The sequence below is a fragment of the Homalodisca vitripennis genome, chromosome 2, assembly GCF_021130785.1.
Source record: "Homalodisca vitripennis isolate AUS2020 chromosome 2, UT_GWSS_2.1, whole genome shotgun sequence".
Lineage (NCBI taxonomy): Eukaryota > Metazoa > Arthropoda > Insecta > Hemiptera > Cicadellidae > Homalodisca > Homalodisca vitripennis.
Genome location: NC_060208.1, coordinates 205,039,334 through 205,065,507, shown reverse-complemented (window position 1 = coordinate 205,065,507; position 26,174 = coordinate 205,039,334). Strand labels below are relative to the sequence as shown.

General features: G+C 36.0%; 1 protein-coding gene across 5 annotated transcripts in view; it reads left to right on the top strand.

The window, feature by feature from the left end:
• Nucleotides 1-24,847, top strand: part of LOC124355306 (Down syndrome cell adhesion molecule-like protein Dscam2) — a 92,694-nt gene extending 67,847 nt beyond the window's left edge. The window contains exons 20-38 of one of the 5 annotated variants that reach the window (XM_046806398.1): nt 1,514-1,645; nt 2,698-2,865; nt 3,429-3,785; nt 4,426-4,572; nt 6,098-6,253; nt 7,488-7,627; nt 7,736-7,892; nt 8,113-8,261; nt 8,474-8,594; nt 8,698-8,796; nt 8,902-9,087; nt 10,665-10,958; nt 11,696-11,842; nt 12,873-13,016; nt 15,330-15,499; nt 16,657-16,729; nt 17,516-17,652; nt 19,537-19,706; nt 23,309-24,847. In XM_046806398.1, the coding sequence (XP_046662354.1) occupies nt 1,514-1,645; nt 2,698-2,865; nt 3,429-3,785; nt 4,426-4,572; nt 6,098-6,253; nt 7,488-7,627; nt 7,736-7,892; nt 8,113-8,261; nt 8,474-8,594; nt 8,698-8,796; nt 8,902-9,087; nt 10,665-10,958; nt 11,696-11,842; nt 12,873-13,016; nt 15,330-15,499; nt 16,657-16,729; nt 17,516-17,652; nt 19,537-19,706; nt 23,309-23,498 (3,137 nt within the window). In that variant the 3' untranslated portion in view covers nt 23,499-24,847. Of the gene's footprint in view, nt 1-1,513; nt 1,646-2,697; nt 2,866-3,428; nt 3,786-4,425; nt 4,573-6,097; nt 6,254-7,487; nt 7,628-7,735; nt 7,893-8,112; nt 8,262-8,473; nt 8,595-8,697; nt 8,797-8,901; nt 9,088-10,664; nt 10,959-11,695; nt 11,843-12,872; nt 13,023-15,329; nt 15,500-16,656; nt 16,730-17,515; nt 17,681-19,530; nt 19,707-23,308 lie in introns of those variants that run through there. The other 4 variants (XM_046806396.1, XM_046806395.1, XM_046806394.1 and 1 more) reach the window with 4 other exon arrangements.
• The last annotated feature ends 1,327 nt before the right edge of the window (nt 24,848-26,174 follow it).

Sequence of the window (26,174 nt, the reverse complement as noted above, 5' to 3'; positions counted from 1 at the left end):
CTAATTGGTTCCGCTCGTCGTTATTGAGTCTGCCGCTAACCTCAGCCCGTGAACGTTGCTAGGTTCACACAAATCAGCTGATTACATCAACAAAGCGTCTCTTCACGACGCTGAAGAGCTCCTCATAAACACGTCGCGCTAATTGGTTCCGCTCGTCGTTATTGAGTCTGCCGCTAACCTCAGCCCGTGAACGTTGCTAGGTTCACACAAATCAGCTGATTACATCAACAAAGCGTCTCTTTACGATGCTGAAGAGCTCCTCATAAACACGTCGCGCTAATTGGGTCCGCTCGTCGTTATTGAGTCTGCCGCTAACCTCAGCCCTTGTTTGTACAGCACGTTTTGCGTACTTTCTTTCTTTATTTAATTATTTAATTTAATATGTCTATTTTATTGTCTTAGCAGACCGATCCTTGTTGGAAGCCAACAGTTAGAGAAGGTTGCTCATATAATACATAGTAGAGTAATTTACGTCATCTATTACTTTACTGCACTGTGTGAAAACGAAAATATTGGGCTTTAATCATTGCGGTAGGCTTCATGAAATAATTTCACTAGCAGTACAGTCATAAAATCCAGCTGTAGTGAAATGACCTTATTTTTCCTCCATAAGAACAATTTTAGCCATGCACATTTACGCCATTATTTCTCATTTTACCATTGAAGAAGTTGTCCCAATTTAAATATGTAATTAATACGCATAAAACCTTTTTTATTTATTTTTAAGTGTATCCATTTTATTATTTTAATGAAGAAGAACAGAAAATGTTTCAGATTATTGTGAATAGGAAATAAAATGTCGTAAATTTTAAAAAGCATTTAGATGCATATTAGTTATACCTTTATCCCCTGTTGGGTTCACTTTTAGCTGGTTTGTACTTTCAAGTTGAACCCACTGGGTACAGCCAAAACCAAAGTGGCATTTAAATTTGAGCAACATTATGGGTATCCAGGATCGGCACATCACTAACTGCAAATGTCGAGATTCTGTGGTGCATGGGTAATTCGATAGGTCTAGTCTACTGGGGGTGAAGACTGTTGGATTTGATGGGGTTACAAAGTATTAAGGGCTATTGCTAGCGTAGACATAAGGGCGTGTCACCTCCTAACTCCTTCGACTGGAGAGGTTGGTACAGAGCTGGCTTCCCCTTCTTCCAAAGAGACATGACTGAGATTAATGCCCAAAAATCCTTCCTCGTGGATCTTGACAGAAGAAGCAGTGCTATCTTCTAATCATTTTAGAATTAAGACCATTTCTCAGCCCCTTGTCCTAAAACAACAAAAAGTCACAACTTTAAAATTAGACGTCTCACATTATTCTACGACTAAAAAGGAGGTCGTAAAACTGCGTGAGGTTTAAAATTGTCTACAATCAAGATGGCCGCCTGTACAGGCGTCTTTGAAGCCAATCCTTGAAAGTCCATCCTTCAAATAACCGAACTACTGGACAGCGCCACCACTTCAGGTATCGAAAATAACTTGTTAAACAAACACTAACTCATTTTATTTACAGAGGTGCCGGAAATGCCGAAGAACATTCGAGTAAACGATCAACAAAGTAGGTCGTTGCAGCTGTCGTGGACACACCCCTATGCCGGAAACAGCCCCGTTACCAGCTACGTGGTCCAGTACAAACTTGTTTCTGGTCAGTATTACTTTCTGCTACATTATTTATATCTGTAAATTAGTTACTAGTAACAATAGACCTTACGCCATACTATAGACCTAATCAAGACCGTCCTCCATCTACAAAAACCTTGGCGCATCGCACTGAGCTCTCAGTGAATCGAAATTAGAGAGATATTAGGGTGGGAAAGGGTAAAGGAAGATTTTTCCTGTATAAAAGGGTATAAATTTATATATATACAACAAACATAAAGTTTTACCTATATATATATATATATATATATATTTCATGGAACATTATTTCATGGCCTTTCATGTCATGTCCCTTAATAGCAATACATGCTCAACAGAGGAGGATTGTGCGCTGGTACTAAAAGGGTTAAAGACACATATCGTAGTTTGTAAGGCGTCTATATATACAAACTAGCTGTTTCCCACGACTTCGCAAGCTTTTCGTGAGCTCTGCCCGTGTATGAACATTTCTAGTTCAAGTAAATTATATATCCAACGCCGATGTAGAGTTTGCCTTATTGCCACGATAAAAAAATCTGTCAAAAGTATATGTCTATAAGCACTGTACACGTACATGTACTTGAGTGATCTAACAATCAAGCTTTAAGTTTAACCAGAAATCTATTTTAAAGACAAATAAACATCAAAATGTAGCGCCTTCAAATAATGTTTGGCTATTTAATATATGCAACTGTTTCGTAATTGCAGTTTATAATGTGCAGACGCTTTGATAACTTTTATATTTTGCAGCGCCACCTGGTGGTGAGTTACATCAATGGGCATAGCATATAAACCTTCTACGTGGAAAAATAAATATTAATAAACATTTTCATAATGATCGGTCAAATAGTTTTTGAGTCTATAAAGGACATACAGACAAACATTCATTTATATATATATATATATATATATATATATATATATATATATAGAGAGAGAGAGAGAGAGAGAGAGAGAGATCAGTGTGTCATATATTAGTATTGAAGTGCTTAAATGTATTTAATAACTAAAGACGAAACAAACTGTATAGTTAAATATACCACATGACTTTTTGTACAGACATGTGGCCAGTGCAACCTGCAAAGGTTGTTGTTCCTGGTTCCCAGACCTCGGCCACTGTTCAAAACCTCGCCCCTGCGCAATCTTACCATTTCCGGATCCTGGCCGAAAATCGTCTTGGCTCCAGCGACCCTAGTGAGGTCATCCAGGTCACCACACAGGAAGAAGGTCAGTTTTGAATATCTCACTTGATTCCTCATACTTAAGGAGCTTCTGTGCGCCTTTAGTTGCTAAGAGTACTATAATAATTCTTGGAAAAGGAATTCGTAGTGGGTAGTGTGAAATTACTTACTGACTATAATTTTCATCTTTATTAAAATTTTGTTTTACGAGTTCTAAGTTCTATTATAATTTCAATGTTATGTATAAGTAATAAAATATCATTCAAAGACCTCCTTTATATAGCCACAATAATCCTTTTTTATTTGTCGCCCATATACTATTATCCATTTTATTGTAATGTTAAGGTATGCGTATTTCAATTTTTTTCGTCTATGTTTTGCAAACTTGATGTCTAATTTTGTGGAAGAGTGGAAAACAGAATCTTTATAGGATTGTATGGAGATTTCAATGAAATTACAGTACTTATATATTTAGGTACACTTTCAAACTACGAAGAAAGCAATAATGTATTGTAAGTATGTAGTCACGATAGATCACAAAGTTCACACACAAGAAGTATATCGGTTCGTAGCTGCTGAGGCTCATCATGTCTTTCGTTCAATCCCCAGTGCCGAGCGGACCTCCCCACGATGTCCGTGCCAAGGCGAAGAGTTCCACCGAGATCTTCCTTTCGTGGAACCCTCCAGATCGGGAGCTATGGAACGGCAACCTGCAGGGTTACTACGTCAGCTACTCGGAGGCGCCCGATCCTGCAGGAACTGCGGCCAGCTCGGCCACTGCGCCCACGGCAGGCGCCCAACCCACGGCCAACGTGAAGACAGTGGAAGTGGGCGCCCAGTATGGTGGCGAGACGTTACTACAAGGGTTAGGGATGTTTACCACATACACGATCACCGTGCAGCCCTTCAACAGCAGGGGTGCTGGGCCCGCTAGCCCACCTGTCACCGTGCGTACTTTGGAGGGAGGTAAGTTGTTCTACAACTGCTGTACTAGCCCTAAAGTACTTATAATACATGCATTTATATGGTTGAATTACCATTTTAGGTTGGAAGAATAACAGGATTTCGGACTTTAGCTATCGTTATATCTTTCAAAAATAGAACACTCCTTTTTGAGAATTAAAATCTACGCTCTTCTTCAAGTGTCTAAAAGTCCCATGCACAAAAATTTTGAAATTTGTGGTTGGTGATTTAAACTTGTGTTATTTCACTACATTCTATGCGCAAATATTATTTTCGAATACGAAACGGTGAAAATTATTGAAAGTTGACTTAAAGTTTCAGCCAATTTGGTGTAACAGAAATGAAGAAATCATCTTCGGAAGACCAATTGTTTTATGTTTCACTCTTTACAATTGGGTGAAAACAACAGACCATTCTTGTTTTTCTCACATAAAACATACCTAATGTACATTTATCTCAATTTTATATGCACAATATTAACATTCAAAATTTGATATTGAAATACTGATAGTTCATTTAACAATATGCATGCAGTTTATTAATGACTTACAAAATCTGTACATACTTATTATTATTTCCTACATAGCACAGGGATTGCTTAATAATTCCATTATAAGCTAACAATCACATGTTCCCTCCCCAGTACCAACGATGCCCCCGGAGCAAGTTTCGTGCTCAGCTCTGACGTCACAGAGCCTCCAGGTGTGGTGGGAACCTCCTCCAGCAGAGGGGAGGAACGGTCTGGTCCAGGGCTACAAAGTTTCTTATCAGCCTGCAGAAGATTGGTATGGTAAGTACTCTGAACTCTGTACAGTAAAGATGTCTTATTTTACCAGACGAAGTTATGGCTAAGAAGCCCTCTCTAACACTTAACCTAGGGACCAACGGCTCTCAACCTCATTGGAAGCGTAACCTTGTGTGTTAGAGAGGTTCATAACGGAATAAACAAACAACAATTCTCTAATGCCACACGTGTTTATGTTTTTATAGTTTACAATACAAATGATCCAGTTACCCTTTCAAGTGGTGAGAGGTACATTTGGCTCACAACTCTACGCAAGCCTGGAACTTTCAAATACCCGAAGACCTTATTCTGCCTCTCTAGACCGCCGAATATAGAAAAAATACCATTTTAATCACTATGCGTGATAACTGAGTTTGAGGGTTTAAAGATTTTTGTTTGGAAACTGACAATAAAAGAGCCCCAGAAGAATTTTGTCCACGGTATAAAGTAATGTCTTATTTTACCAGGCGAAGTTAGGGCTAAGGAGCCCTCTCTAACACTTAACCTGGGGACCAACAGCTTAAAGGTGACTTCCGAACCACCACCAATGGCCGGGCAGGCGGGCTGCTTGCAAGGACAGGATCGTTCAGCGGTCACCCATCCAAGCAGCAGCCACGCTCAACGTTTTTTAATCCGTTTATCTTGCGATAACCGTTGTACACGGTACACTACGCCATTGGCAAAGTGCTCTGTCCATGCAAACTATTTAAAATATATTAAATTGTCTATACTTCTTTGATTAATGGAAATGGTTGGTTATTCATTACATTTCATTACTCATACTTTACATTTGACGGGAACTTTCAAATAATAACAGTTTCTCAGAATGTTGGAAATATATTTATAAATATACTTCAGTAGATTAGAATTTTAGAAACGCAAATAATCAAAAAATGTGCTATTATTTCTAAATTTTCAATTGCGAATTCACATGTTAATAAATGACAAAATTCAAATTCTTACGAAAGGTGATATTGTGTACCACCTTATACACTGCTATATCCGCTCATTTCATTAAAAAACTTCAAATTTATAAATAAATCCTTATTCGTTTATACAAAATATTGGCTGAAAAAGGTGAATGGTGGTATTAAAACTCCAACGATAGAGAAATGTAAAGTGGTGTTAGGTTCTAAAAATAGCATCATTACTGTATTCCTTTATTTACGTAATATTTTCGTATATTTGTAATTTCAACGGCAACCAATAAGTAACCCCAAAAAAAATATTTGCCATGGAATAAAAAAAATCGAGTCTACATTATTACTATTTGTTTAAGGCTTGTTGTTTGAGGTTATTGTTGACTTATTTAAGGTTAAAATACATAGAATCTTTGTTCGTGTAGAGAAAATATTGGCCGTGAAAAGTGTGGGTGGTTTTAACAATTTAACTTAAAATATTTAGAAATGCCACAGAACCATTTGTACCTTTAGAAAGCACATTTTTGTATTTCGATATTCTAGTTCAAGGAAAAATGGGCTAAAAGACCAAAATTACCCAAACAAGTTCTTAAATTGTTCGATTGTTACAGAGAAGAACGAGGTGGAGACGAAAGTAACGAACGCTTTAAGAACGACTCTGCTGGGACTTCACAAGTATACGAACTACAGCGTGGCTGTTCTCGCGTTCACACAGAGTGGGGATGGAGTCAGAAGCGCACCAGTCTTCTGCCGGTCGGAGGAGGACGGTGAGTGCTCACTTCTAGGAACTTGAGAGTTTACTCAAATCTCCGTCTGCTGGAATTTAGAAATTAGAAATGAATCTTTCCAGCAGAGCTCACTTAAATAGTATATGCTAAAACAGAAGGCACTGTGCTGAAGGACCTGAATGGGTACCCCAAAAGCTGGTAAACCAAAGAACTGGAAATTCAGATAAATTACCAGGAAACAAGGTTTAGGTTGAGAAGAGGCTTGTTAGACAAACGTAATTCACTGAAACGTATCATAGTAAGAGTGGGTGAGGCTTTCTCAGTATCGAGACTGTTGGTTAGTCTAGATTTTGAGTTATTCACTGTCTGGCCCCCTTCAACCCGTGTGGATTAGAAGTTTGTATCTTCCCTTCTTCTAACGTGACAATGGTTGGTGCAAAGATGATCCTAGAATCTCCTCCCATTTTTCAGTTTTTCCATATTTATAATATCTTTCGTGTTCCTTAAATCTTTTTTGGTTCTTTTTGTCTGGCCAATATAAATTTTATCACAATCTTCAAAGTTAATTTTGTAAATGCCACTTTTATTTTCATCTAAAATTTTATCTTTTGGATTTCCAATTAGTTTTTTAAATTTTCAAATCAGCTATTGCCAAACATGCATTTGAAACAAGCTACACCTTTAAAAACTTTACATTATTAAAACAAGTCCATAAACAAGAAGAACTCGACGCATATGAAACATTATACATAACAAAACATAAAGATAAAATATTAAACAATGATTTTGGACCGATTCAAAATTCACCATTCCTTTAAAATATAACTAAATTCTATTTTGACCAAAACTTTTATACATAATTATACTAATATTTATTTTATTTTACTTTTAACCATATAAATTTTATATTAATTTTTACTCAGCTGATATTTGTTTTAAATTGTTGATTCACACCTGATGATGGCATCTTCGATGTCGAAAGGCCTCGTGGTAAAATACAAAAATTATTGGAGAATTGTGATTTTTCTTTTGTAAAATAATATAAAATAAAAAGATAATGTTTATTTTATTGGATATTTTTATGAACCTTTCCACTTTCTAATATTTTAAAGTTCTCCATTATATATGTAGTATTAGTATTTGTTTTTTATATTTCTTTGGAGTTTTTTCAATAAATTCTACAACATAAAAGCTTCAAATCAATTTCATCATTAACTGAATTTATACTTAAGGTACAAATAAACTATCAAATCAAAACCCTTGCTTTTTTCAGTACCATCTCCTCCGGCGGACATCAAAGTCGCGATGAGCTCAGTCAACAAGATTGTAGTGTCATGGCTGCCACCGGACTTTAGAAATGGGGAGTTGGTGGCGTACACCTTCTACATGGGTATCGTCGAGGATGGTAAAGAAGTAAGGCTCCATACTACTACCATTCTTGCATACTCATAGCTTTAACTGCTGTGCTTTATGAAGCATAGAAGTGCTATTCAGGCACTGAGTGTATTTCACTGTTGACAGGAAGGAACTCACAAACGTATCCTGAGTCCGACCAGTGAACTCCACGAGACTGTGAGGTTGCAGGAGAGTGCTACCTACCAGTTCTGGGTGACAGCCTCCACCAGAGTCGGCGAAGGCGACAGTACTAGAGTCGTAACTATCTCTCCCTCCACTAAAGGTAACGGAATTTACTATAATAACTCATGAAAATGAATCTAAATCCTGTCATGTATTTTACGTTAAATGACATTCCAAAACGTTTGTAATTTTTAATTATACTACCTTAAGTATTTTTATCAACAATGAAATTGTGAAGAAACTTTGGATTAGAACCTCCAGCACGCACCTCTTCGGAGGATCTCTATTCTCATCTGGTACTTAACTGCCACTTTCTTTAGTTCCAGCAAGGATCATATCGTTCAGCCGCCAAATAATCACGCCATGGAAACAGAACCTGACACTTGTCTGCAAGAGAGTTGGAACTCCTCCACCCACGTCAACGTGGAAACTTCACGGGAAAGTGTTGCAATCCAACGGTCGATACCAGGTAATAATCATCTTGCTCTTGAAATACCTTTACCAGCAATGTCAATGGGATACAATCATATAAATTCTGATAGTGTCTTTAAAATTATTTGTATTTTTGAGTGTAACTTTGTGGTCGAGGAATATGATCAATTGACAATCTTTTCCTTTGAATTTTAACCCAACTTGCACTGTATTAGATTTCAACAATAAGATTTTAATCTTCCTTTCCAGATAAGTAAAGAGGGTACACTGCACATCCGGGATATCCAGCACGCAGATAGTGGAAACTACACATGCTACGTGGAGAACACTCATGGGAAGGATGACATCGTGTACACCATCCATGTCAGAGGTTTGTGAACCACGATTGTCCCAGAGTTAATGACCTGGAGCACTTAATTTGTGTAAAGACTGGAGGTTTTTAAAATTTGGTAATTTTGGAATTTGAATTTCAGTTCCTCCCGACCCGCCCGCTTTATCAGTGGTCAGTGCAGAAGCTGACAGTCTGCACCTGAAGTGGGTGGATAAGGTGCAGAGAGACATACCGATACTAGGTACTAGTCTAAATTCTTTAACAATCTTTCACGTCAGCAGACGTTACTAGAGATTCTGTAAGGGTTTAAAGTGATCAGGTGTTTTATAATTCGTGCCTTGTCCAGGTTATGTGATTAACTACAAACGAGACCACGGTGACTGGGAGGAGATCCACATTGAGTCCAAGGCGGAATCTCACATCTTGACAAATCTGTGGTGCGGCACACGCTACCAGCTCTACATCACTGCCTACAACAAGATCGGCACAGGTCTACCCTGTGATATTGTTAATACCTTCACCAAGGGCACAGGTATACAACATGTTCATCGTCTCACATCTATATTGTATAACAGAGCTTACACATATGTCCCTTGGTCTTATTGACGAATGTTCAAAATATATGTAACAAAATTAAGAAATAGTTACTGGAAAATCTTATGTTCAAATTCAATCACAGTGTTGTTAAAACGAAATATAACTTGAGTTATATTTTATAAAGTCTATACATTTTACATATCAAACTTATAAGTTAATTTAATTTTGTATATGTTAAGCATTTTTCTTATTTTCTATTTGAAGAATAACTTAAAAATTTTCGACAATTGTATAAAACTTGTAACTCATTGTATAAATATGAGGATGAGTGGTAGAGAGGGTTTGATAGCCCTAACTTCGCCTCTTTAATAAAAGCATTTTTCATTAATTCAAGAACATAGGGTTTTGTTAAAACCTTTAAGCAAAGATTAACTTAACACGGTTAAATTTGGAAATTAACCCAAAACTTACAATTTAAAAGAACTTGTGTGATATTTACGTGAGTAGGTTGCCAATGCGTCTTCCCCTACCTTAACTTTCCCTCTAAAGTTGTTTTACGAGATAGAGAGAGCGTGAAGATGTGTTGCATGTTGAAGTGAGAAATAACCCAACAGTATCGATAATTTTATTTGGCAGTCCATGTTCTTGGGTTCTTTTCTAATAAAGAAGGTTTTAACTTTTAAGAAAGAGTGAATTATCTACTAAATTTAAATCAAAATAAAAACTTAAACTTTCACTGCTTTGCTTACTCGACACATTATCTTTAACAAATTTTTATTTTTAATTCCTGGAAAATATGAGTATATTTTAAATTTTAATATTAGATCATATAAAAATTTTTCTTAAATGATAGTTTCAAATTGGAATATTGTTGAAATTTGCTGCATTATAGTTAGTAAGTTAGTAGGGGTTGAGAAAAATAAATATAAACGATTAATCGCATTTGTTACCTAGTACCAAAATGTGTAACAAACCAAATTTCTCCGTTTATAGGCTCTATATTGCATTTTGAGATTCATCATGATCAGAGAGTTTTGGAATATCTGTATTGACTATTCCTTAAAATTTATATTTCATTTTTACAGTATTACAATATTTTGTAACGAGGCCTTTATTAAAATTGTATTTTATGTCGTTTCTTAAGCCATTGGCAAGGTATAAATTGTTAACATTCCAATAAAATCATTTAGTAATGTATTGAAGAAAGTAATACTGCCCAAAAACATTACTTTCATGTTAAAATTACTAGTCGTAAGGTTGGACTTTCAAAAAACAATATTTACAATTTAAAATATTCCATGAGAGTGGCACCCCGAATTTTACAAATTTAAAACTAACCGCTATCAAATTATGACTTCGACCAAAAGTATAATGTTACAGTAAACTACGTTATTTAATTATTGATAACACACACAAAAACCTACAATTAATTTTTTATAAATTTTGAAAAAAATCTCCATATTGTTGTTGCAATATAACATAAATTGTAATAGAGCGTTTTGAGAAAATTTGTTACGGTTTCATGAAATCACACGATGGTACGAGTACTTATTTCTTTTCTCTTTTTTGTAGCCCCGGTGATGCCCAAAGCCTCGCAGCTGTTGACGGTGAACTCCACGGCGGTGACGGTCTGGCTTGACGCCTGGGGGGATGGAGGCTGTCCCATCCTCTACTTCATCGTGGAATATCGCGAGGAGGCCCGAGGCGACTGGACTCTCGTCTCCAACCACGTCCAGCCCACTGAGAGAGTTCACTCCATCGGTAGTCTGGCCCCGGCCACCCGCTACTATCTCAAGGTCACTGCCCACAACAACGCCGGCTCCAAAGTTGCAACTTACAACTTCACCACGCTGACTCCGGATGGAGGTAAGACACGACTTTAGTTCTGTTGCCTGTTCACTCCATCGGTAGTTTGGCCCCGGCCACCCGCTACTATCTCAAGGTCACTGCCCACAACAACGGCCGGCTCCAAAGTTGCAACTTACAACTTCACCACGCTGACTCCGGATGGAGGTAAGACACGACTTTAGCTCTGTTGCTTGTTCACTCCATCGGTAGTCTGGCCCCGGCCACCCGCTACTATCTCAAGGTCACTGCCCACAACAACGCCGGCTCCAAAGTTACAACTTACAACTTCACTACGCTGACTCCGGATGGAGGTAAGACACGACTTTAGCTCTGTTGCCTGTTCACTCCATCGGTAGTCTGGCCCCGGCCACCCGCTACTATCTCAAGGTCACTGCCCACAACAACGCCGGCTCCAAAGTTGCAACTTACAACTTCACTACGCTGACTCCGGATGGAGGTAAGACACGACTTTAGCTCTGTTGCTTGTTCACTCCATCGGTAGTCTGGCCCCGGCCACCCGCTACTATCTCAAGGTCACTGCCCACAACAACGCCGGCTCCAAAGTTGCAACTTACAACTTCACTACGCTGACTCCGGATGGAGGTAAGACACGACTTTAGCTCTGTTGCTTGTTCACTCCATCGGTAGTCTGGCCCCGGCCACCCGCTACTATCTCAAGGTTCGAGATACATTTAGCGTAGAGGCATAAGTATGAAGTGGTGCCATGTTTAACACTAACAGAACCTCTGTTTCAGCCACGATCATGCCGGAGCTGCTCAGTCCTGTAAGTGTCAGCAGCAACTCACCTCTGTACACGAATCTCAAGATCACTGCCTGCGTCTTCCTTCTTCTTGCCATTATCTCACTCACTGCCTCCGCGTGGTTCTACGTCAGGAAACGAAGTAAGAACGCCGAGTGTTATTGGTTTTTTTCACCGTTTATTCTTACTTTTCATCAGAAATCGCATCGGGACCACTACAAAATATACTCATTTTGATACGTATGAATTTTTTTTTTAATTGTATCCCATTATTTTATTCTGTTCTTCATATCATTTAATTTTCTATTGGAAATCATAATTTTGAGACTTCCTTTTTGTTACGAACTATGCTACAACTAACAAAAATTCAAATAAATCTATTTTTATCTCTTGTTTTCGCAAAAAGTATATATTATCGTGCCTTTTTTAATATGAAATGAATTACTATTATCAGTTATACAATTGTGCATGTTTACTTATATGGAATTTTATAACTGTTAGTAAGTAACACACGAGTATTTTTTTTGTAATATTCATCCCAACGTCTTAAGAATGTAAAATGATAGTTAAAAATCATTCTGTGGGTCATAGTGTTTAGAAACAATATTTCGTTGTAAACCATGTACCACACCATTGTAGTTATGATTGAAAATCCAATAATAATAATTATTATTTATTTATTGCCGTACAGTTACAGTATTATATGGCAATATCAAATCTAGAACAAATATTAAAGATTTTTATGGTCCTGTCGTACATTCTTTAATGGCCTTATCGAACATTCTTTAATGGTATTATTTATTGGCATTCTTTAATGGTCTTATCGAACATTCTTTAATTGTCTTATCGAACAATCTTTAATGGTCTTATCGAACATTCTTTAATTGTCTTATCGAACATTCTTTAATGGTATTATCGAACATTCTTTAATGGTATTATTGGACATTCTTTGATGGTCTTATCGAACATTCTTTAATTGTCTTATCGAACATTCCTTAATGGTCTTATCGAACATTCTTTAATTGTTTTATCGAACATTGTTTAACGGTCTTATCGAACATTCTTAAGGAAATCTTAATGAAGGAGCAAAAGGGATTCAAAAATACCCGTATATTGATATTTATTTATAAGCAACTTATTTACTTACTTATCTGTAATGCATCTGTCTGTAGGGTTAGAGAAGAACAATTTGGCTGAGTCAGCGTCGGTGGCTCACATGCAGAATCAGCAGAACAGAGATCAGCAGTACGCGGTACACGGCGGTCAGAGCGGCCAGCTCAGCATCGACTCAGCAACGTACAAGACCGACTCCACAGGTACGGGTAGGTGCCAAAGTTCAACTATGTAGCACCCACTTACACAACTGATCAGTGTGAGTTGCATACATTATTTTATCTGTGACCGCCACTATAAACCATGTTCTAAAAAAGATAAAACGGACAAAATATTATAAATAATTTCAGACCTTAACTGTTGATACATGAGATAAATCATTCATTGGATGCGGTGTACTGATTATTTCAATTGGTTCTGAGGTCCACCGCTAGGGCTCGCCACTTAACTTTAATGTTACCGTTCAAACATTTGCTATCTTACCTCTTACTCCACAGATGGCAGTCCGAGTGCTTACTTCTGTGTGCCTCAATTTGTAGCATTAGATGAGTTATCTCTTGCACAACTAATACAATTAAAGGTAGAACTACGTCAGTTGTATGGTAGCTGCCCATTTGTTACATATATTTAAACGCAAAGTTTGAAAACTAGTCACAATTCAATAACAAAAACGTCGTTGGTAAATATTTTAGCAGTATCGTTTTGTTTTTTTTATCCCTTATAGTATTTTATGAAGCAAATAATATTACGTGCTAGAGGTAAAATCATTTCTCACTTCAGGAATGAAAGTTTGTCTCCTTAAAATTGCTCAAATATGCTGAAAATACTCAATAACACAACATGTTTGTCACCGCATCAAAATGTTTTTTTTTTTTTATTATTCTCATTTGTGGCAAATATTCCATTAACAAATTTGTTGCAGCATTTTACACGAGTGCCATACCATATTTAAAATAGAAAACATAAACATTCTAATCTACAAATAAAGGAACACCTCAATTTTGTACTCTTACTTTATATCCGATAGGCTACTTTTTGCTCATTGGTTGACTATTTGGTTGACTGTTAATTTTTCAAATAAAAGTACATTAAATACCATAATTTCACCGTAGTACATAAAGTAGTTTTTGTCAAAACTTATAAAACAATTTGTTATTATTTTAAAGTACAACGGGCAAAATACAGTGCAATAGATTATCTAACAACTTATCAAAAAATGTATTATTCAGTTTTCAACCCATCGCTTCTAGAATAAACAATTTAACACTTGGCTGGATTATATAAGTTATAATCAACTAATTGTTAATGAACAAAAGATAGTTTTCCCGGGATGTTGTGAGGGAGCTTTAGAAGGAAAATAAAGGGACTCAGACGTAGAACGGAGACAATAAGGGATTTATTCAACATCTTCAGAGTCGCATTGTTTTTCTTTTCCTTATCTCTAAAACTCAGTGGGGCCGGACTAGAACAATGGAATGGGTGAATCAACAGAGTTCATCTCCTTCCAGATGGAACTGTTTCTGACGGTCGTTATTTCAGATATTTTCGGTCCGCAATTGTTCTCGCCAGGAAGCAATATTTCGCTTGATTCCAGATGTAATATTCTTGAATTATTTCAGTAATGCGATTGATTCGTATTGTTTGCTCTTTACTTTTATATATTATACAGCTACAATGTTTTCATTGTTTAACAAACAGAATAAATGAAAGGTAATTTATTTCATAACTGATTGAATAGCGTTATGAGGTGTATAACAAGCTCTTTGGGTAGTGTTACAATACTGTCAGTATTATATACGTAATTCTTATTGGTTTTTATATGAGTTTGCAGTTCCAAAATAAAGCCAAAAACTAATATTATGACCTACACCAATTTATATTACTGAAAAAGATAAAGGTTTATGACATTAGAGAACTAATTAATTAACCAAACGCAAGAACGTGTAGTAAGTTCTAATTCACAGATTAGGTTAAGGAAGGATTCTTAGACCTAACACCACCTGGTAAAATAAAAAAATCCTCGAAGTTTATGAGTTTTTAAATTGTTGGCAAATAAAAAAAACCACATACAAATTCGTCTTTACAAAAGATAACCCTATTTCAAAACATGTACAGATAACCCATACGAGCAATTAACAGTTGGGAGTGCCGATGGCCGAGCGGTCTAAGACGTTGGATTTGGGCCTGAGTTTGAGATAGCGCAGGTTCAAATCCTGTCTGTGGCCGAAGCTCTTTTTATCAGTACCATCGACCTTGTCCTGTTAGATAAGATCCTCGCACAGGCCAGTGGCCCATGTAGACGGGCAGAATAAGGCTATAATGGGGATCGGCCTCTCCTAAAAAAAAAGAATTTAACAAATTGAATTATAGAATAAGAAATATGGACAAATTGAAAAGATTAGATCACAAATATAGATAATATCACCCTCTGTCCATGTTACGGTATTCAGTAATGAGAACGCAATTGTTTCCATATATTATGTTCTACTTATCAATGTACGTTGTTGTTTGCACAGAATACATAGAAGACATCTGCCCTTACGCTACGTTCCAGCTCTCCAAGCAACCGTACAGCGAGAGTACGTACAGCGGTAACGTGTACAGCGGCCCGTACCACTCCGTACGTGGATCCTTCGTCTACCACGAGCCCAAGGCCAGCGTGGCTGATACGTACAAGCCTAAGCATGTCAGTATATATATACGTCTCTTTAGTATATAAGCATGTATGACGTATAGTGCTTGCTACAGAACGTTACTTCAAGATTAGGGTTTAAAGTATTTCTCCAGAATAATGGTGTCAAGAATGTTTTGAAGCAAGGATAAGCTCTTCAAGGCTGACTATTTCTAAAAGGGTGAAATCAGTATCTCGCTTAAAATAAATCATTCTAACTCACAGTTTCAGCACTATAATGGGCTTTGGGCAATGAAGGGCGAGGTGGTAAGTAAGTGGGAACCTCGCAAATTTCTTTACGGGGCTCTCCTCTTTAAAAAATATTACTGTGGGGCCCCCATACTCACGGGAAACTCCCACACCGTAGATCTGGGTGCCCAATAACGTCGTCACTGCTTCTGGAAACTATTGAAAAGTGGTCCCGATTGTTTCAGATGTAAATTTCAAGATTACATCTTTGAGAGGATCCTTTTTTTAATTCATCTTTTTTGCAACAGTATGGTGTCTATTCAGAAAATCTGATTGATTGCATTTTTACATCTTCAAAAAAGTATTTTTAGAATAAAATTTAAAAATTCCATGACAGATGACATTTTATGGCTTTTTGAATAAGAATTTTCAGTATAGGAACGGTATCAAATGGGGAGTAAGCTTCAAATAATGTGATTTTTTATAGATTTTTGTTTAATTTGAGGTTGCAACAATAATCTGAGTTTTTATGCAAAAATTACATATATTTATATCAATGAACCCATACGACGGTTTGTCCACATTAGTTATTTCATTGACGTTAAATATTACACGAACACTCTACAAGAAGAGGACAGTAGAAAGAGAGAGAAGAGATTGAACTCTCATTGCAGTCATTTAGCCAGCTCTAATAAGGCCTCTTATATGACAAAGGAGAGCAAGACTCTTACGTGAGAGCAGGCATTTTGCTTAATTCCTCTTTTTGATTCGCGGAGAGTGGGATCAAATACCAGATAAAATTCAACTGGTTCCTTCATAACAATAGTCCTCTACACTTAACACACTGAAGTAAACTTTGTTTTTTTGTTGTGAATACAAAACTGTATATGCCTCTTAAAAAACTACTCATTTTAAATTTTTTTTCAAAATATTGTATATTTAGTTTTAAGTTCGGTTTATTAAACCCCTCTTTTCCGTTACAGCAAAAAGAACCCGAGTACACGAAGGTCCGAAGAAAAGGAGGGCGGCTCCGAGATCCTCACTCGGAAAGTCAGGGTAAGTCCCGCCCAACGTACAAATGTCTGTAACACTTACAGACACTTCGTCCACTCAACACGATCACTGTAGTAATAGTATCTGAGTAAACTATTGAACTCCACAGTTTTGAGCACCATTATCATGGATATTTCTTTAATAGTTTATTTATGGATTAGTATTTGGTAGATTTTAACTCACGAAAGTAGACTAATCTTCAAAATTACCAAAATCTATGTTACCATTAATTGAACAGTACATTGTAATATCTGAAGGTATGAGAAATGACAAAATAAATTTGTAACTATTCATTATTCATTAATTCGTAATTTATTTAATATACTAGAGGTAAAGTCGAATAATTTATATAAAATCTACGTCCTTAGCGTTAGTAAATAAATTTAATAGAGTTTTTAATTCAAATCTAGGACTAGAACCAGAATGTTCTTCCTTTATAGTTTCCATCTTAAGGGAATGATTGACATAGTCGAAATGGTAACGTAACACGAAGTAGATCGATGGTATCAATTGTAACTAAGTAGCGATAGTAAATAAAATTTAATAGAGTTTTTCATTCAAATCTAAGACTAGAACCAGAATGTTCTTCCTTATATTCTATCACCATAGTTTAAATGGTACCGTAACACGAAGTAGATCGATGGTATCAGTTGTAACACAGTAGATAGTCCCTACATTGGCATAGCGAGTACTGCTAGCAGCATGGTCTGTTGTCACCACCTGTGCCTGCTGTGTAGTAGGCGTTAGCTCTGAGGAAGCGGCCGGTGCGATGTTACCGTTGTGTTACAGAATCAGACAACCTCGGCAGCACCGACTCCGAGGTCAAGAAGATTCTAACGCTGCACCTGCCTATTTCAGAGTACGACACCCTGGGCTCTGACAGCGAGGGTGACTCTCGCCACCACCACTCTGCCTCTCAGGAGCTCGTCTCTTTCAGGCATCGCATGCCGAGAGGTCAGTCTTACTAGATTCCTATCTTACTATATTTCTATTTCACTATATTCCATCTTACTACATTCCTATCTTACTATGTTCCTAGCTTACTATATTCCTATCTTACTATGTTCCTATCTTACTACATCCGTATCCTGCTATATTCCTATCTTGCTACATTCCTATCTTACTATATTCCTATCTTACTACATTCCTATCATGCTATATTCATGCCTTACTATATTCCTATCTTACTATATTCCTATCTTACTATATTTCTATCTTACTATATTCATATTTTACTATATTCTCACTCATCTAAATATGTTTGGCTCAATCTTAATTGTAAAGTATTCTAACAGAAACCATTATCAATGTATTTATTCCCTCACAAACTAGTAAGTTCAGCTATACAAAAAATTGGTAATAAGGTCTACGTTTCGAGGTGTGCAATCTGATCTCTTCTTCAGGTAAATAACTAACCTAACACATAATTACGAACCAGGTTAAAATAAAAATTCACACCAGAGCGTTGTGACGCGTAAGTCAGAATGTCTTTTACATTCTAAACATTTTGGAGAAAAAAAAATTATTTTCATTCGTTTCAAAAAGGTAAATAAAACACTGTTTTTTTGTGATAATTGCCACTAAGATTTGATCCACACGAAAATAAAATTGTTTTCGACACTGCATAACACGACCTTTCAAATAGTACCACGCATGGCTGTATTCTTAAAAGATTTACCACCACAGTAAAATTTACTTTTTTTTTCAAAAATGTAAAAATGCCCATAACCTAAATAATTCAAATATTATGTGGGGTTTCCACCACTTAAAATTAAAGGCCATAAAAATGGAACAACTTTAACATTTTAAGTTGCTTTTTTATCTCTAACCGTTACAGAACTGTAGCAAATAAACTTTATTAAGGGGACCAAGTGTAAGTTACGTTGTCTCTTTAAGAGTAATTAGCCAATTAAGAGGCAAAAAACAAAATATTAAATAATCTGTATTTACTACTTTAGTAAATGTCACTTCAGTCATGCGCTCGATCCTTGAAAACTTTCTGAAGTGTTAAACAACTGTTCGTGGATTACACATCAAAATTCAGCTTTGCATGTAAAACAGCGGCTTGCATTTCGGCGTCAATTTATGTACGCAAAGAATTACAGCAAAATAATTAGCTAAATTAAGATCGATGTTTTACAATTTTTATTTAAGTGTGCAAAACCAATTAAATAAAATCCAAGTTTTAATTCATTTAACATTACAATGATATTTTATATTAGGGCTTTCCAAACCTTTTTACAGCGATCAAGAAATTACTCTTGGACCTTTAATATAGTTTGAAATTCATAATTTTAAATAACTGTAAATACGATTAGATGACTTGAAGACTTCACCGTATCAATGTTACGTGTATTTTTAGTTTGTGGATATTTAAGTATAAACAAGATTTTAACTTCAAAAGTATGTAATAATTGTTAATTTCTCAAAACTATCAATACAAATATTGTTCAATGTACAAGTCGTATGTGAACTTACCATGAGTTATATAGGCACACAGTTTGTATCTCATTGTGCAAAATTGTTGCGTTGTGTAGTTTAAGAAATTCATTTAATAAGCGTTTCGAAAAGGTGCAATTTTAAATATATTTCACAACAAACAAAATTTGCACAGTGTTCGTACAAAACTTATTCTCAAATTAGCCATATTTAAGGCGTTATTATCAAATACAAATTTTCATGACTACTTACTTACTTTGATTGCACAAATATGGAATTTAATTACACTGATAGAGTGAAGTCAGTGTTATTAAGGATTGTATTTTTCATGAATCTTTATACCTTTATTTTTAAATGTGCTACAGATGTAGGGAAAGACCGGGGGCGAGGAGACGAGCTCCTCGTCTGAAACCTCTCCAAACGGCGCCCGTAAGGCTCTCCCCCCCTCCCGGAAGTCCAAGGGGAAGACCCAAGTGATGGCCAAGAGGCCTGTGAAGAGCAGTAGCGGATATTCTTCCCACACCGAGGAGACCACATTCAGGTATGTCAGCCTTATCGTTATCAGGTCTTTACAAATGCTGGATATTATTCCTAACGGCACGAAGTAGATCTAAATTGGCATATCTGAAATAGTGTTTAACTTTTCACCACACCAAAAATGATAGCATTCGAGGTATTAGATTGACACAGAATTTACTGGCTAAAGGTAAATTGTACTGGAAAATAAAACCCAGTTAGTACAGTAACAGAATAAAGGGTTACTATCATGTTCATGTTTATCCTTGCCACACACTTTTATGTCATCCAAATATGCAAGGGTTCCATCTAGATTTTCAGATTGTATAATGCCATCGAAAACCCTCTGGAAACAAGCTACACCATTTGTTAAACACAATGGTAACACACAAATGGTAAATTGATAAAGCCTACCGCCATCTTCTAAAGTTGTGCATTTCTTTTCATCGTCTCGTATGGGGATTTGATGAAAAGCACTAGACAAATCCATTGTATTTAAAAAAAAAAAAACAGAATATTTCGACACTTGAGAGACAACATGCTCTATTCTAGGTATAGGATGAAGCATCTAAGAGAGCAAATTATTGGTTTGAACAACATATTGTTTGAATGAGATAACTGCTCAGGTTTTACCACGCATTCTATAGTACGTTTTTGTTTTGTTTCATCATCACTGGATTTGGCCAAACCTTCACCAAGAGTAGAATATCGCAATTATTCAGTGAGAGAGAGAGAGAGAGAGAGAGAGAGAGAGAGAGAGTGGTATTTTTATACTTAGTGCAACAGCTTTTGTAAAAGTTCAATCAATATTTATTAAGAAACTAAGAAAATAGTAGGTTAAGGTGGGCACTACTTATTTATTGATCTGTTTGTATTTCTTTACTGACAATTCCGGAAATAACACATTTAACTCCATTATGTGTCATTCCTACTCATTCAAAAATGTATACCACATTATAACCATTATGTATATTGTTTTCGAACCATTCTTGCATCTAATACGTCTTAGCACACTTCTATTCAAAGGGATATTAATTATATAATATAACACTTAAATAATATATAGATTAGTATGTGTATTTTTTAGTATGTATGATGTAAACCCATTATAATCGGTAATTTCCTTACTGGCATAAGAGACATAAAACGAAATCATTAACAACATTAATGTCTAAAGTTTCACCAAATATTCCAATTTCATCTATCAACAAAAAAATTATATTCTTAATTAAGTAGCTTACGTTTCCTATTGGTTATCATATCCAAACTAAGATCTGCTTCAAGATCTAGACCACTAGATAAAAGACGATGATCTCTCGTAGGCTATCCAATCTAAACTATACATTACCGTACAAGGCCAATACCAACTTAGGTAATTGGCCGAGATCCCCTATTGGCTATCAAATAAAAACTTATTGGTTCATTAGCTGAGAATGAATTCATAATCATTAAATCAAATTCACCTATTACCTCATTTCTTAAAACCAACTGTTAGCTACCTGCATGAGATTTCTTATTGGTTACGGATTAAAAACTACATATTGGCCAATAGATCAAAAATAAGTGTTGTTAGCTAACTGCATGAGATTTCGTATTGGTTACGGATTAAAAACTACATATTGGCCAAATAGATCAAAAATAAGTGTTGTTAGCTAACTGCATGAGATTTCGTATTGGTTACGGATTAAAAACTACATATTGGCCGATAGATCAAAAATAAGTGTTGTTAGCTAACTGCATGAGATTTCGTATTGGTTACGGATTAAAAACTACATATTGGCCAATAGATCAAAAATAAGTGTTGTTAGCTAACTGCATGAGATTTCGTATTGGTTTACGGATTAAAAATTACATATTGGCCAATAGATCAAAAATAAGTGTTGTTAGCTAACTGCATGAGATTTAGTATTGGTTACCGATTATAAACTACATATTGGCCAATAGATCAAAAATAAGTGTTGTTAGCTAACTGCATGAGATTTCGTATTGGTTACCGATTATAAAACTACATATTGGCCAATAGATCAAAAATAAGTGTTGTTAGCTAACTGCATGAGATTTCGTATTGGTTACGGATTAAAAACTACATATTGGCCAATAGATCAAAAATAAGTGTTGTTAGCTAACTGCATGAGATTTCGTATTGGTTACGGATTAAAAACTACATATTGGCCAATAGATCAAAAATAAGTGTTGTTAGCTAACTGTATGAGATTTCGTATTGGTTACCGATTATAAACTACATATTGGCCAATAGATCAAAAATAAGTGTTGTTAGCTAACTGCATGAGATTTCGTATTGGTTACGGATTAAAAACTACATATTGGCCAATAGATCAAAAATAAGTGTTGTTAGCTACCTGCATGAGATTTCGTATTGGTTACGGATTAAAAACTACATATTGGCCAATAGATCAAAAATAAGTGTTGTTAGCTACCTGCATGAGATTTCTTATTGGTTACGGATTAAAAACTACATATTGGCCAATAGATCAAAAATAAGTGTTGTTAGCTACCTGCATGAGATTTCGTATTGGTTACGGATTAAAAACTACATATTGGCCAATAGATCAAAAATAAGTGTTGTTAGCTAGTTGCATGACATTTCTTATTGGTTACGGATTAAAAACTACATATTGTCCAATATATGAAAACCAACTGTTAGCTAACTGACCGTGATCTCTAATAAGTTATCGGGTAAAAATTATTCATTGACTCACAGACATACATCAACTGTTAGATCACAGTCCAGGATCATTGCGTAGTTAGATGAAAACTATGCATTGGCTCACCGATTAAAAGCAACTCTTACAGTTAGCTAACTGACTGTGACATATGTTAGTTATCCAACCAAAGCTAACTGATTGGTTAACTGGCCGTGATCTCCTATTGGTAATCGGATTAAAACTACACATTGGTTCACGGATCAAAAACTAATTTCATCTAATTTTTCGTGATTTCTTACTGGTTATCGGATCAAAACTATTGATTGGCTTACTTGTACAAGAACTAATCAACACATTCATTAGCATGTGATAGCTAATTAGCTGATGTCCCCGATTGATCATGAAATCACGTTTATGGTATTTTATTTTTTTTCCAAGTACCCAGTGATATTTTAAAATGATATTTAAAATAATATATTTAGAAGTATTGGGCCTTACTTGCTCCTTTTTTAGGTTTTTATATAAAAAAGGTAAGGTAGGTAAGTTAATTTCCTTGAATTGTTATTCAGATATATTTCAATTGCAGTTGATTCTAAATCAATATACTCTTTAAAAGTATACAATTTATTTTCTGGAGTACTTAGGAAATACCGTTAATGGCGTAGTGTAGCGAGTACAACGGTTATCACAAGATAACCAGATCAAGCAACGTCGAGCGTGGCTGCTGCTTGGATGGGTGACCGCTGAGCGATCCTATCCTTGCAAGCAGCCCGCCTGCCCGGCCATTGATTGTGGTTCGGAAGTCTCCTTTAAGCCGTTTGTCCCCAGGTTGTGTTAGAGAGGGCTTCTTAGCCCTAACTTCGATTGGTAAAATAAGACATCTTTACTTCCTGCAAGTTGAATAGCTTCTGTAGTGTATTCTTAACATCATTGAATAATCCCTGTTGTTGCTTTGCTGCAGTGCCGCTGATATCCTGACTCCACGCAGCGTCTGCTCCAGCTTCAGCGAGAGGATCCACCCTCCCTCCCGGTTCTCGGACACGCGCGAGTTGAGCGAAGCTGAGTGCGATATGAAGATGGGGAGGCGCTCTTCTCGAGGCAGCATCGGTTCCAGACTCACCCGGGAGACATCGTTCCAGATAGACGTATAGCCGGCAGCCCCCTTCGAGTTGGAACTGTAGACTGCCTAGAGACCACGTGGTGTCAACGGTGACGAGAACTCGGAACCACCAGAACTTTCTTTTATAATCTTAGATACTTAATGTTATTTTTGTAAAGAATGCCGCGAACACTTCTCACGCTTCAGATATCCGTTTGGGGAAAACGGAACGGCATCAATAATGGCGGACGACAGGAATCGTTCACCGCTTATTTCGTCACAACGTAAGTGTTCATATATAGAAATAAAGGGACATTGATTTACTATTTTTATAAAACCAAAACGATAACAATATACGGAAAGGAATTCCAAGGCAAAACCAGTACTGACTACGTGCCAACACAATGAAGAATATCGATTATTAATTAGTTAGGTTAAGGTATATAGTTCTTTTACTAAAGCCCTTTTAGTGATTGTAAAAATTGTGTAACTATAGTTAAGTTTTAGTGCTGTTAAGTGAATCGTTAGGCAGATTTTGTATGAGTCTTCCTAAATTAATTGTAAAAAACAAATTATTTTCAATATATTACATTGCAAAGTTAATTAGAAAAAGGATAATTTGTCATAACTGGCAATACATAGATTTTGTTAAATTTTGTTGTAATCTTTAATTTAGTGATGACAACTTTGTGTAAGATATCATAGTTGACAAAGTGTAAGAACACGACAAATCTTCCGAACTGTCACCGATGCAATCTTTTGCTATCGTTATAAAGACTAGACTTGTAAATAATAGTACGAACGGTCAATGGTTATGTTAACATATCACACGAACTGTACAACAGAAAGTGATTCGATTTATAAGTGATCTTACCAGACTGAACTGCAAGAACTGACTGAAGGTAGGACGCTACGTTCTGAGCTGTGAGGTATAGAAGTGTCAGAAGGTTAATTATCAGAATATTTTTATTCACAGCAACACATACACTACTCTCTGTGTCCTAGCTTGATTTGCAGATGTCAGAGCTCGTGTGTCTCGAGAGTTGTAGAAACAGGCGTTAGAATTTCACACGTTTCAAATGGACGAACTAGCAAGCGATCGAACTTTAGTAGATGGAAAATGTACATTCTGTTACATTAGTAGTGACATCATCAAATAGTTACAACTCTCCAGACACACTTGGTCTTAATGTTTCTTTATCAGATGTTACCAACTAATATAATACGTGTAGAACTACTACTGGATGTTAAGGTTGATTATGTTTATCATTTATCGAGGTTGTTGGGAAGTCCACGAGCTGACCGTGCAGACGTTGAGGGCTCCATGCTGAATATAGTACCTAATTACAAATGACTGTAAGTTTTGTTGATATTATTAAATAAAGATGATATGTTTAGTTACGCTCGTTTTCTTATTATAATTCCTCAGTCAAATTTTAAAGTACAGAAGACGTGGTTTCACTTTTTAAAATGTACGTGTAGCTGAATACTAATATGTACAAATTCAGTGGGACTTATCCACGAATACAAGTAAATAAACTAATAATAGGACGTTGGATAAGTGATACGATAAAACATGCAACTGTTAGATTGTGTGCGTGCGTGCGTGCGTGCGTGTGTGTGTGTGTGTGTGTGTGTGTGTGTGTGTGTGTGTGTGTGTGTGTGTGTGTGTGTGTGTGTGTGTGTGTGTGTGTAAACTTCTATTTTCCTTCGCCTTCCAAACTGTGGTAATTCATATGCGAATTATGACCTCGATACTATTCTCATAGTATTAATAAATGAAGTATTGTTTTAATGATATTGAGTTGAAAACTAAAAACATTATAAAGGGACTTAGTGTGTATATTTAACACTATACGCAGCTCTGAATTTAATCGTACTCGGCGTGACCGGCGCCTCAATACTAACTTGGCTTTTGTTGCCCACCTTTATACGAATTTTCCTTCACAGTGTGCCTATTGTTATGGCTTTTAGCCAATATTAACAATAACTGTTTACAGCTCATGCAACGTTTTTCTATGAATTCTATACACTGTATTCTTTGCCATATTATGTCATGCCGAGAAGTCACCTTCTAAGCTCGCTAGCTGAATTGTTGTCAAAACTCTGGTACGTAACCAGAGTAAATATAACACGATTGACATTTACTGCAATTACAATAATTACAATCCAAATTAGTATTTCTATTCAATATATTCTTTCAATATACAAAGCTAACAAAAATTCAATTATATTTCGTGGGTTTTTTTTCACACCATTTAAATATACATATTTGAGAACTAAGCAAATTTCACATTGCCTTATACATATAAAATATATATATATATATATATATATACATATACAGGGTGTCAATTAAGTCTGGAACCTCTTTTTTAATTTTTGAACCACAATAGAAAGAAATACCAAAGTTCACATGTGCTTACTGGTGATAGTAACGCACACATTTGCTCAATTACCGACCGGATAATCCCTTTGGGGGACGGTCCACAAGGAGTCAGATAAAATTCTTAAATAGCAGCATAGGTCAAGTTTGGTATCAAATTAAATGTCTTACTTAGCAGAGTACAATGCCGCAAACCGAACTTCAAAAGGTGGATTCATTCAGTAGTTATAGCTATTTGAATTTTAAAACAATTGAACAATATAAATTATTAAGTATTATTAAGTAAACACAAATTTTTAAGTACCTGTGATCAAAGTAAGTGTTCAAAATGTTCCCCTCCCA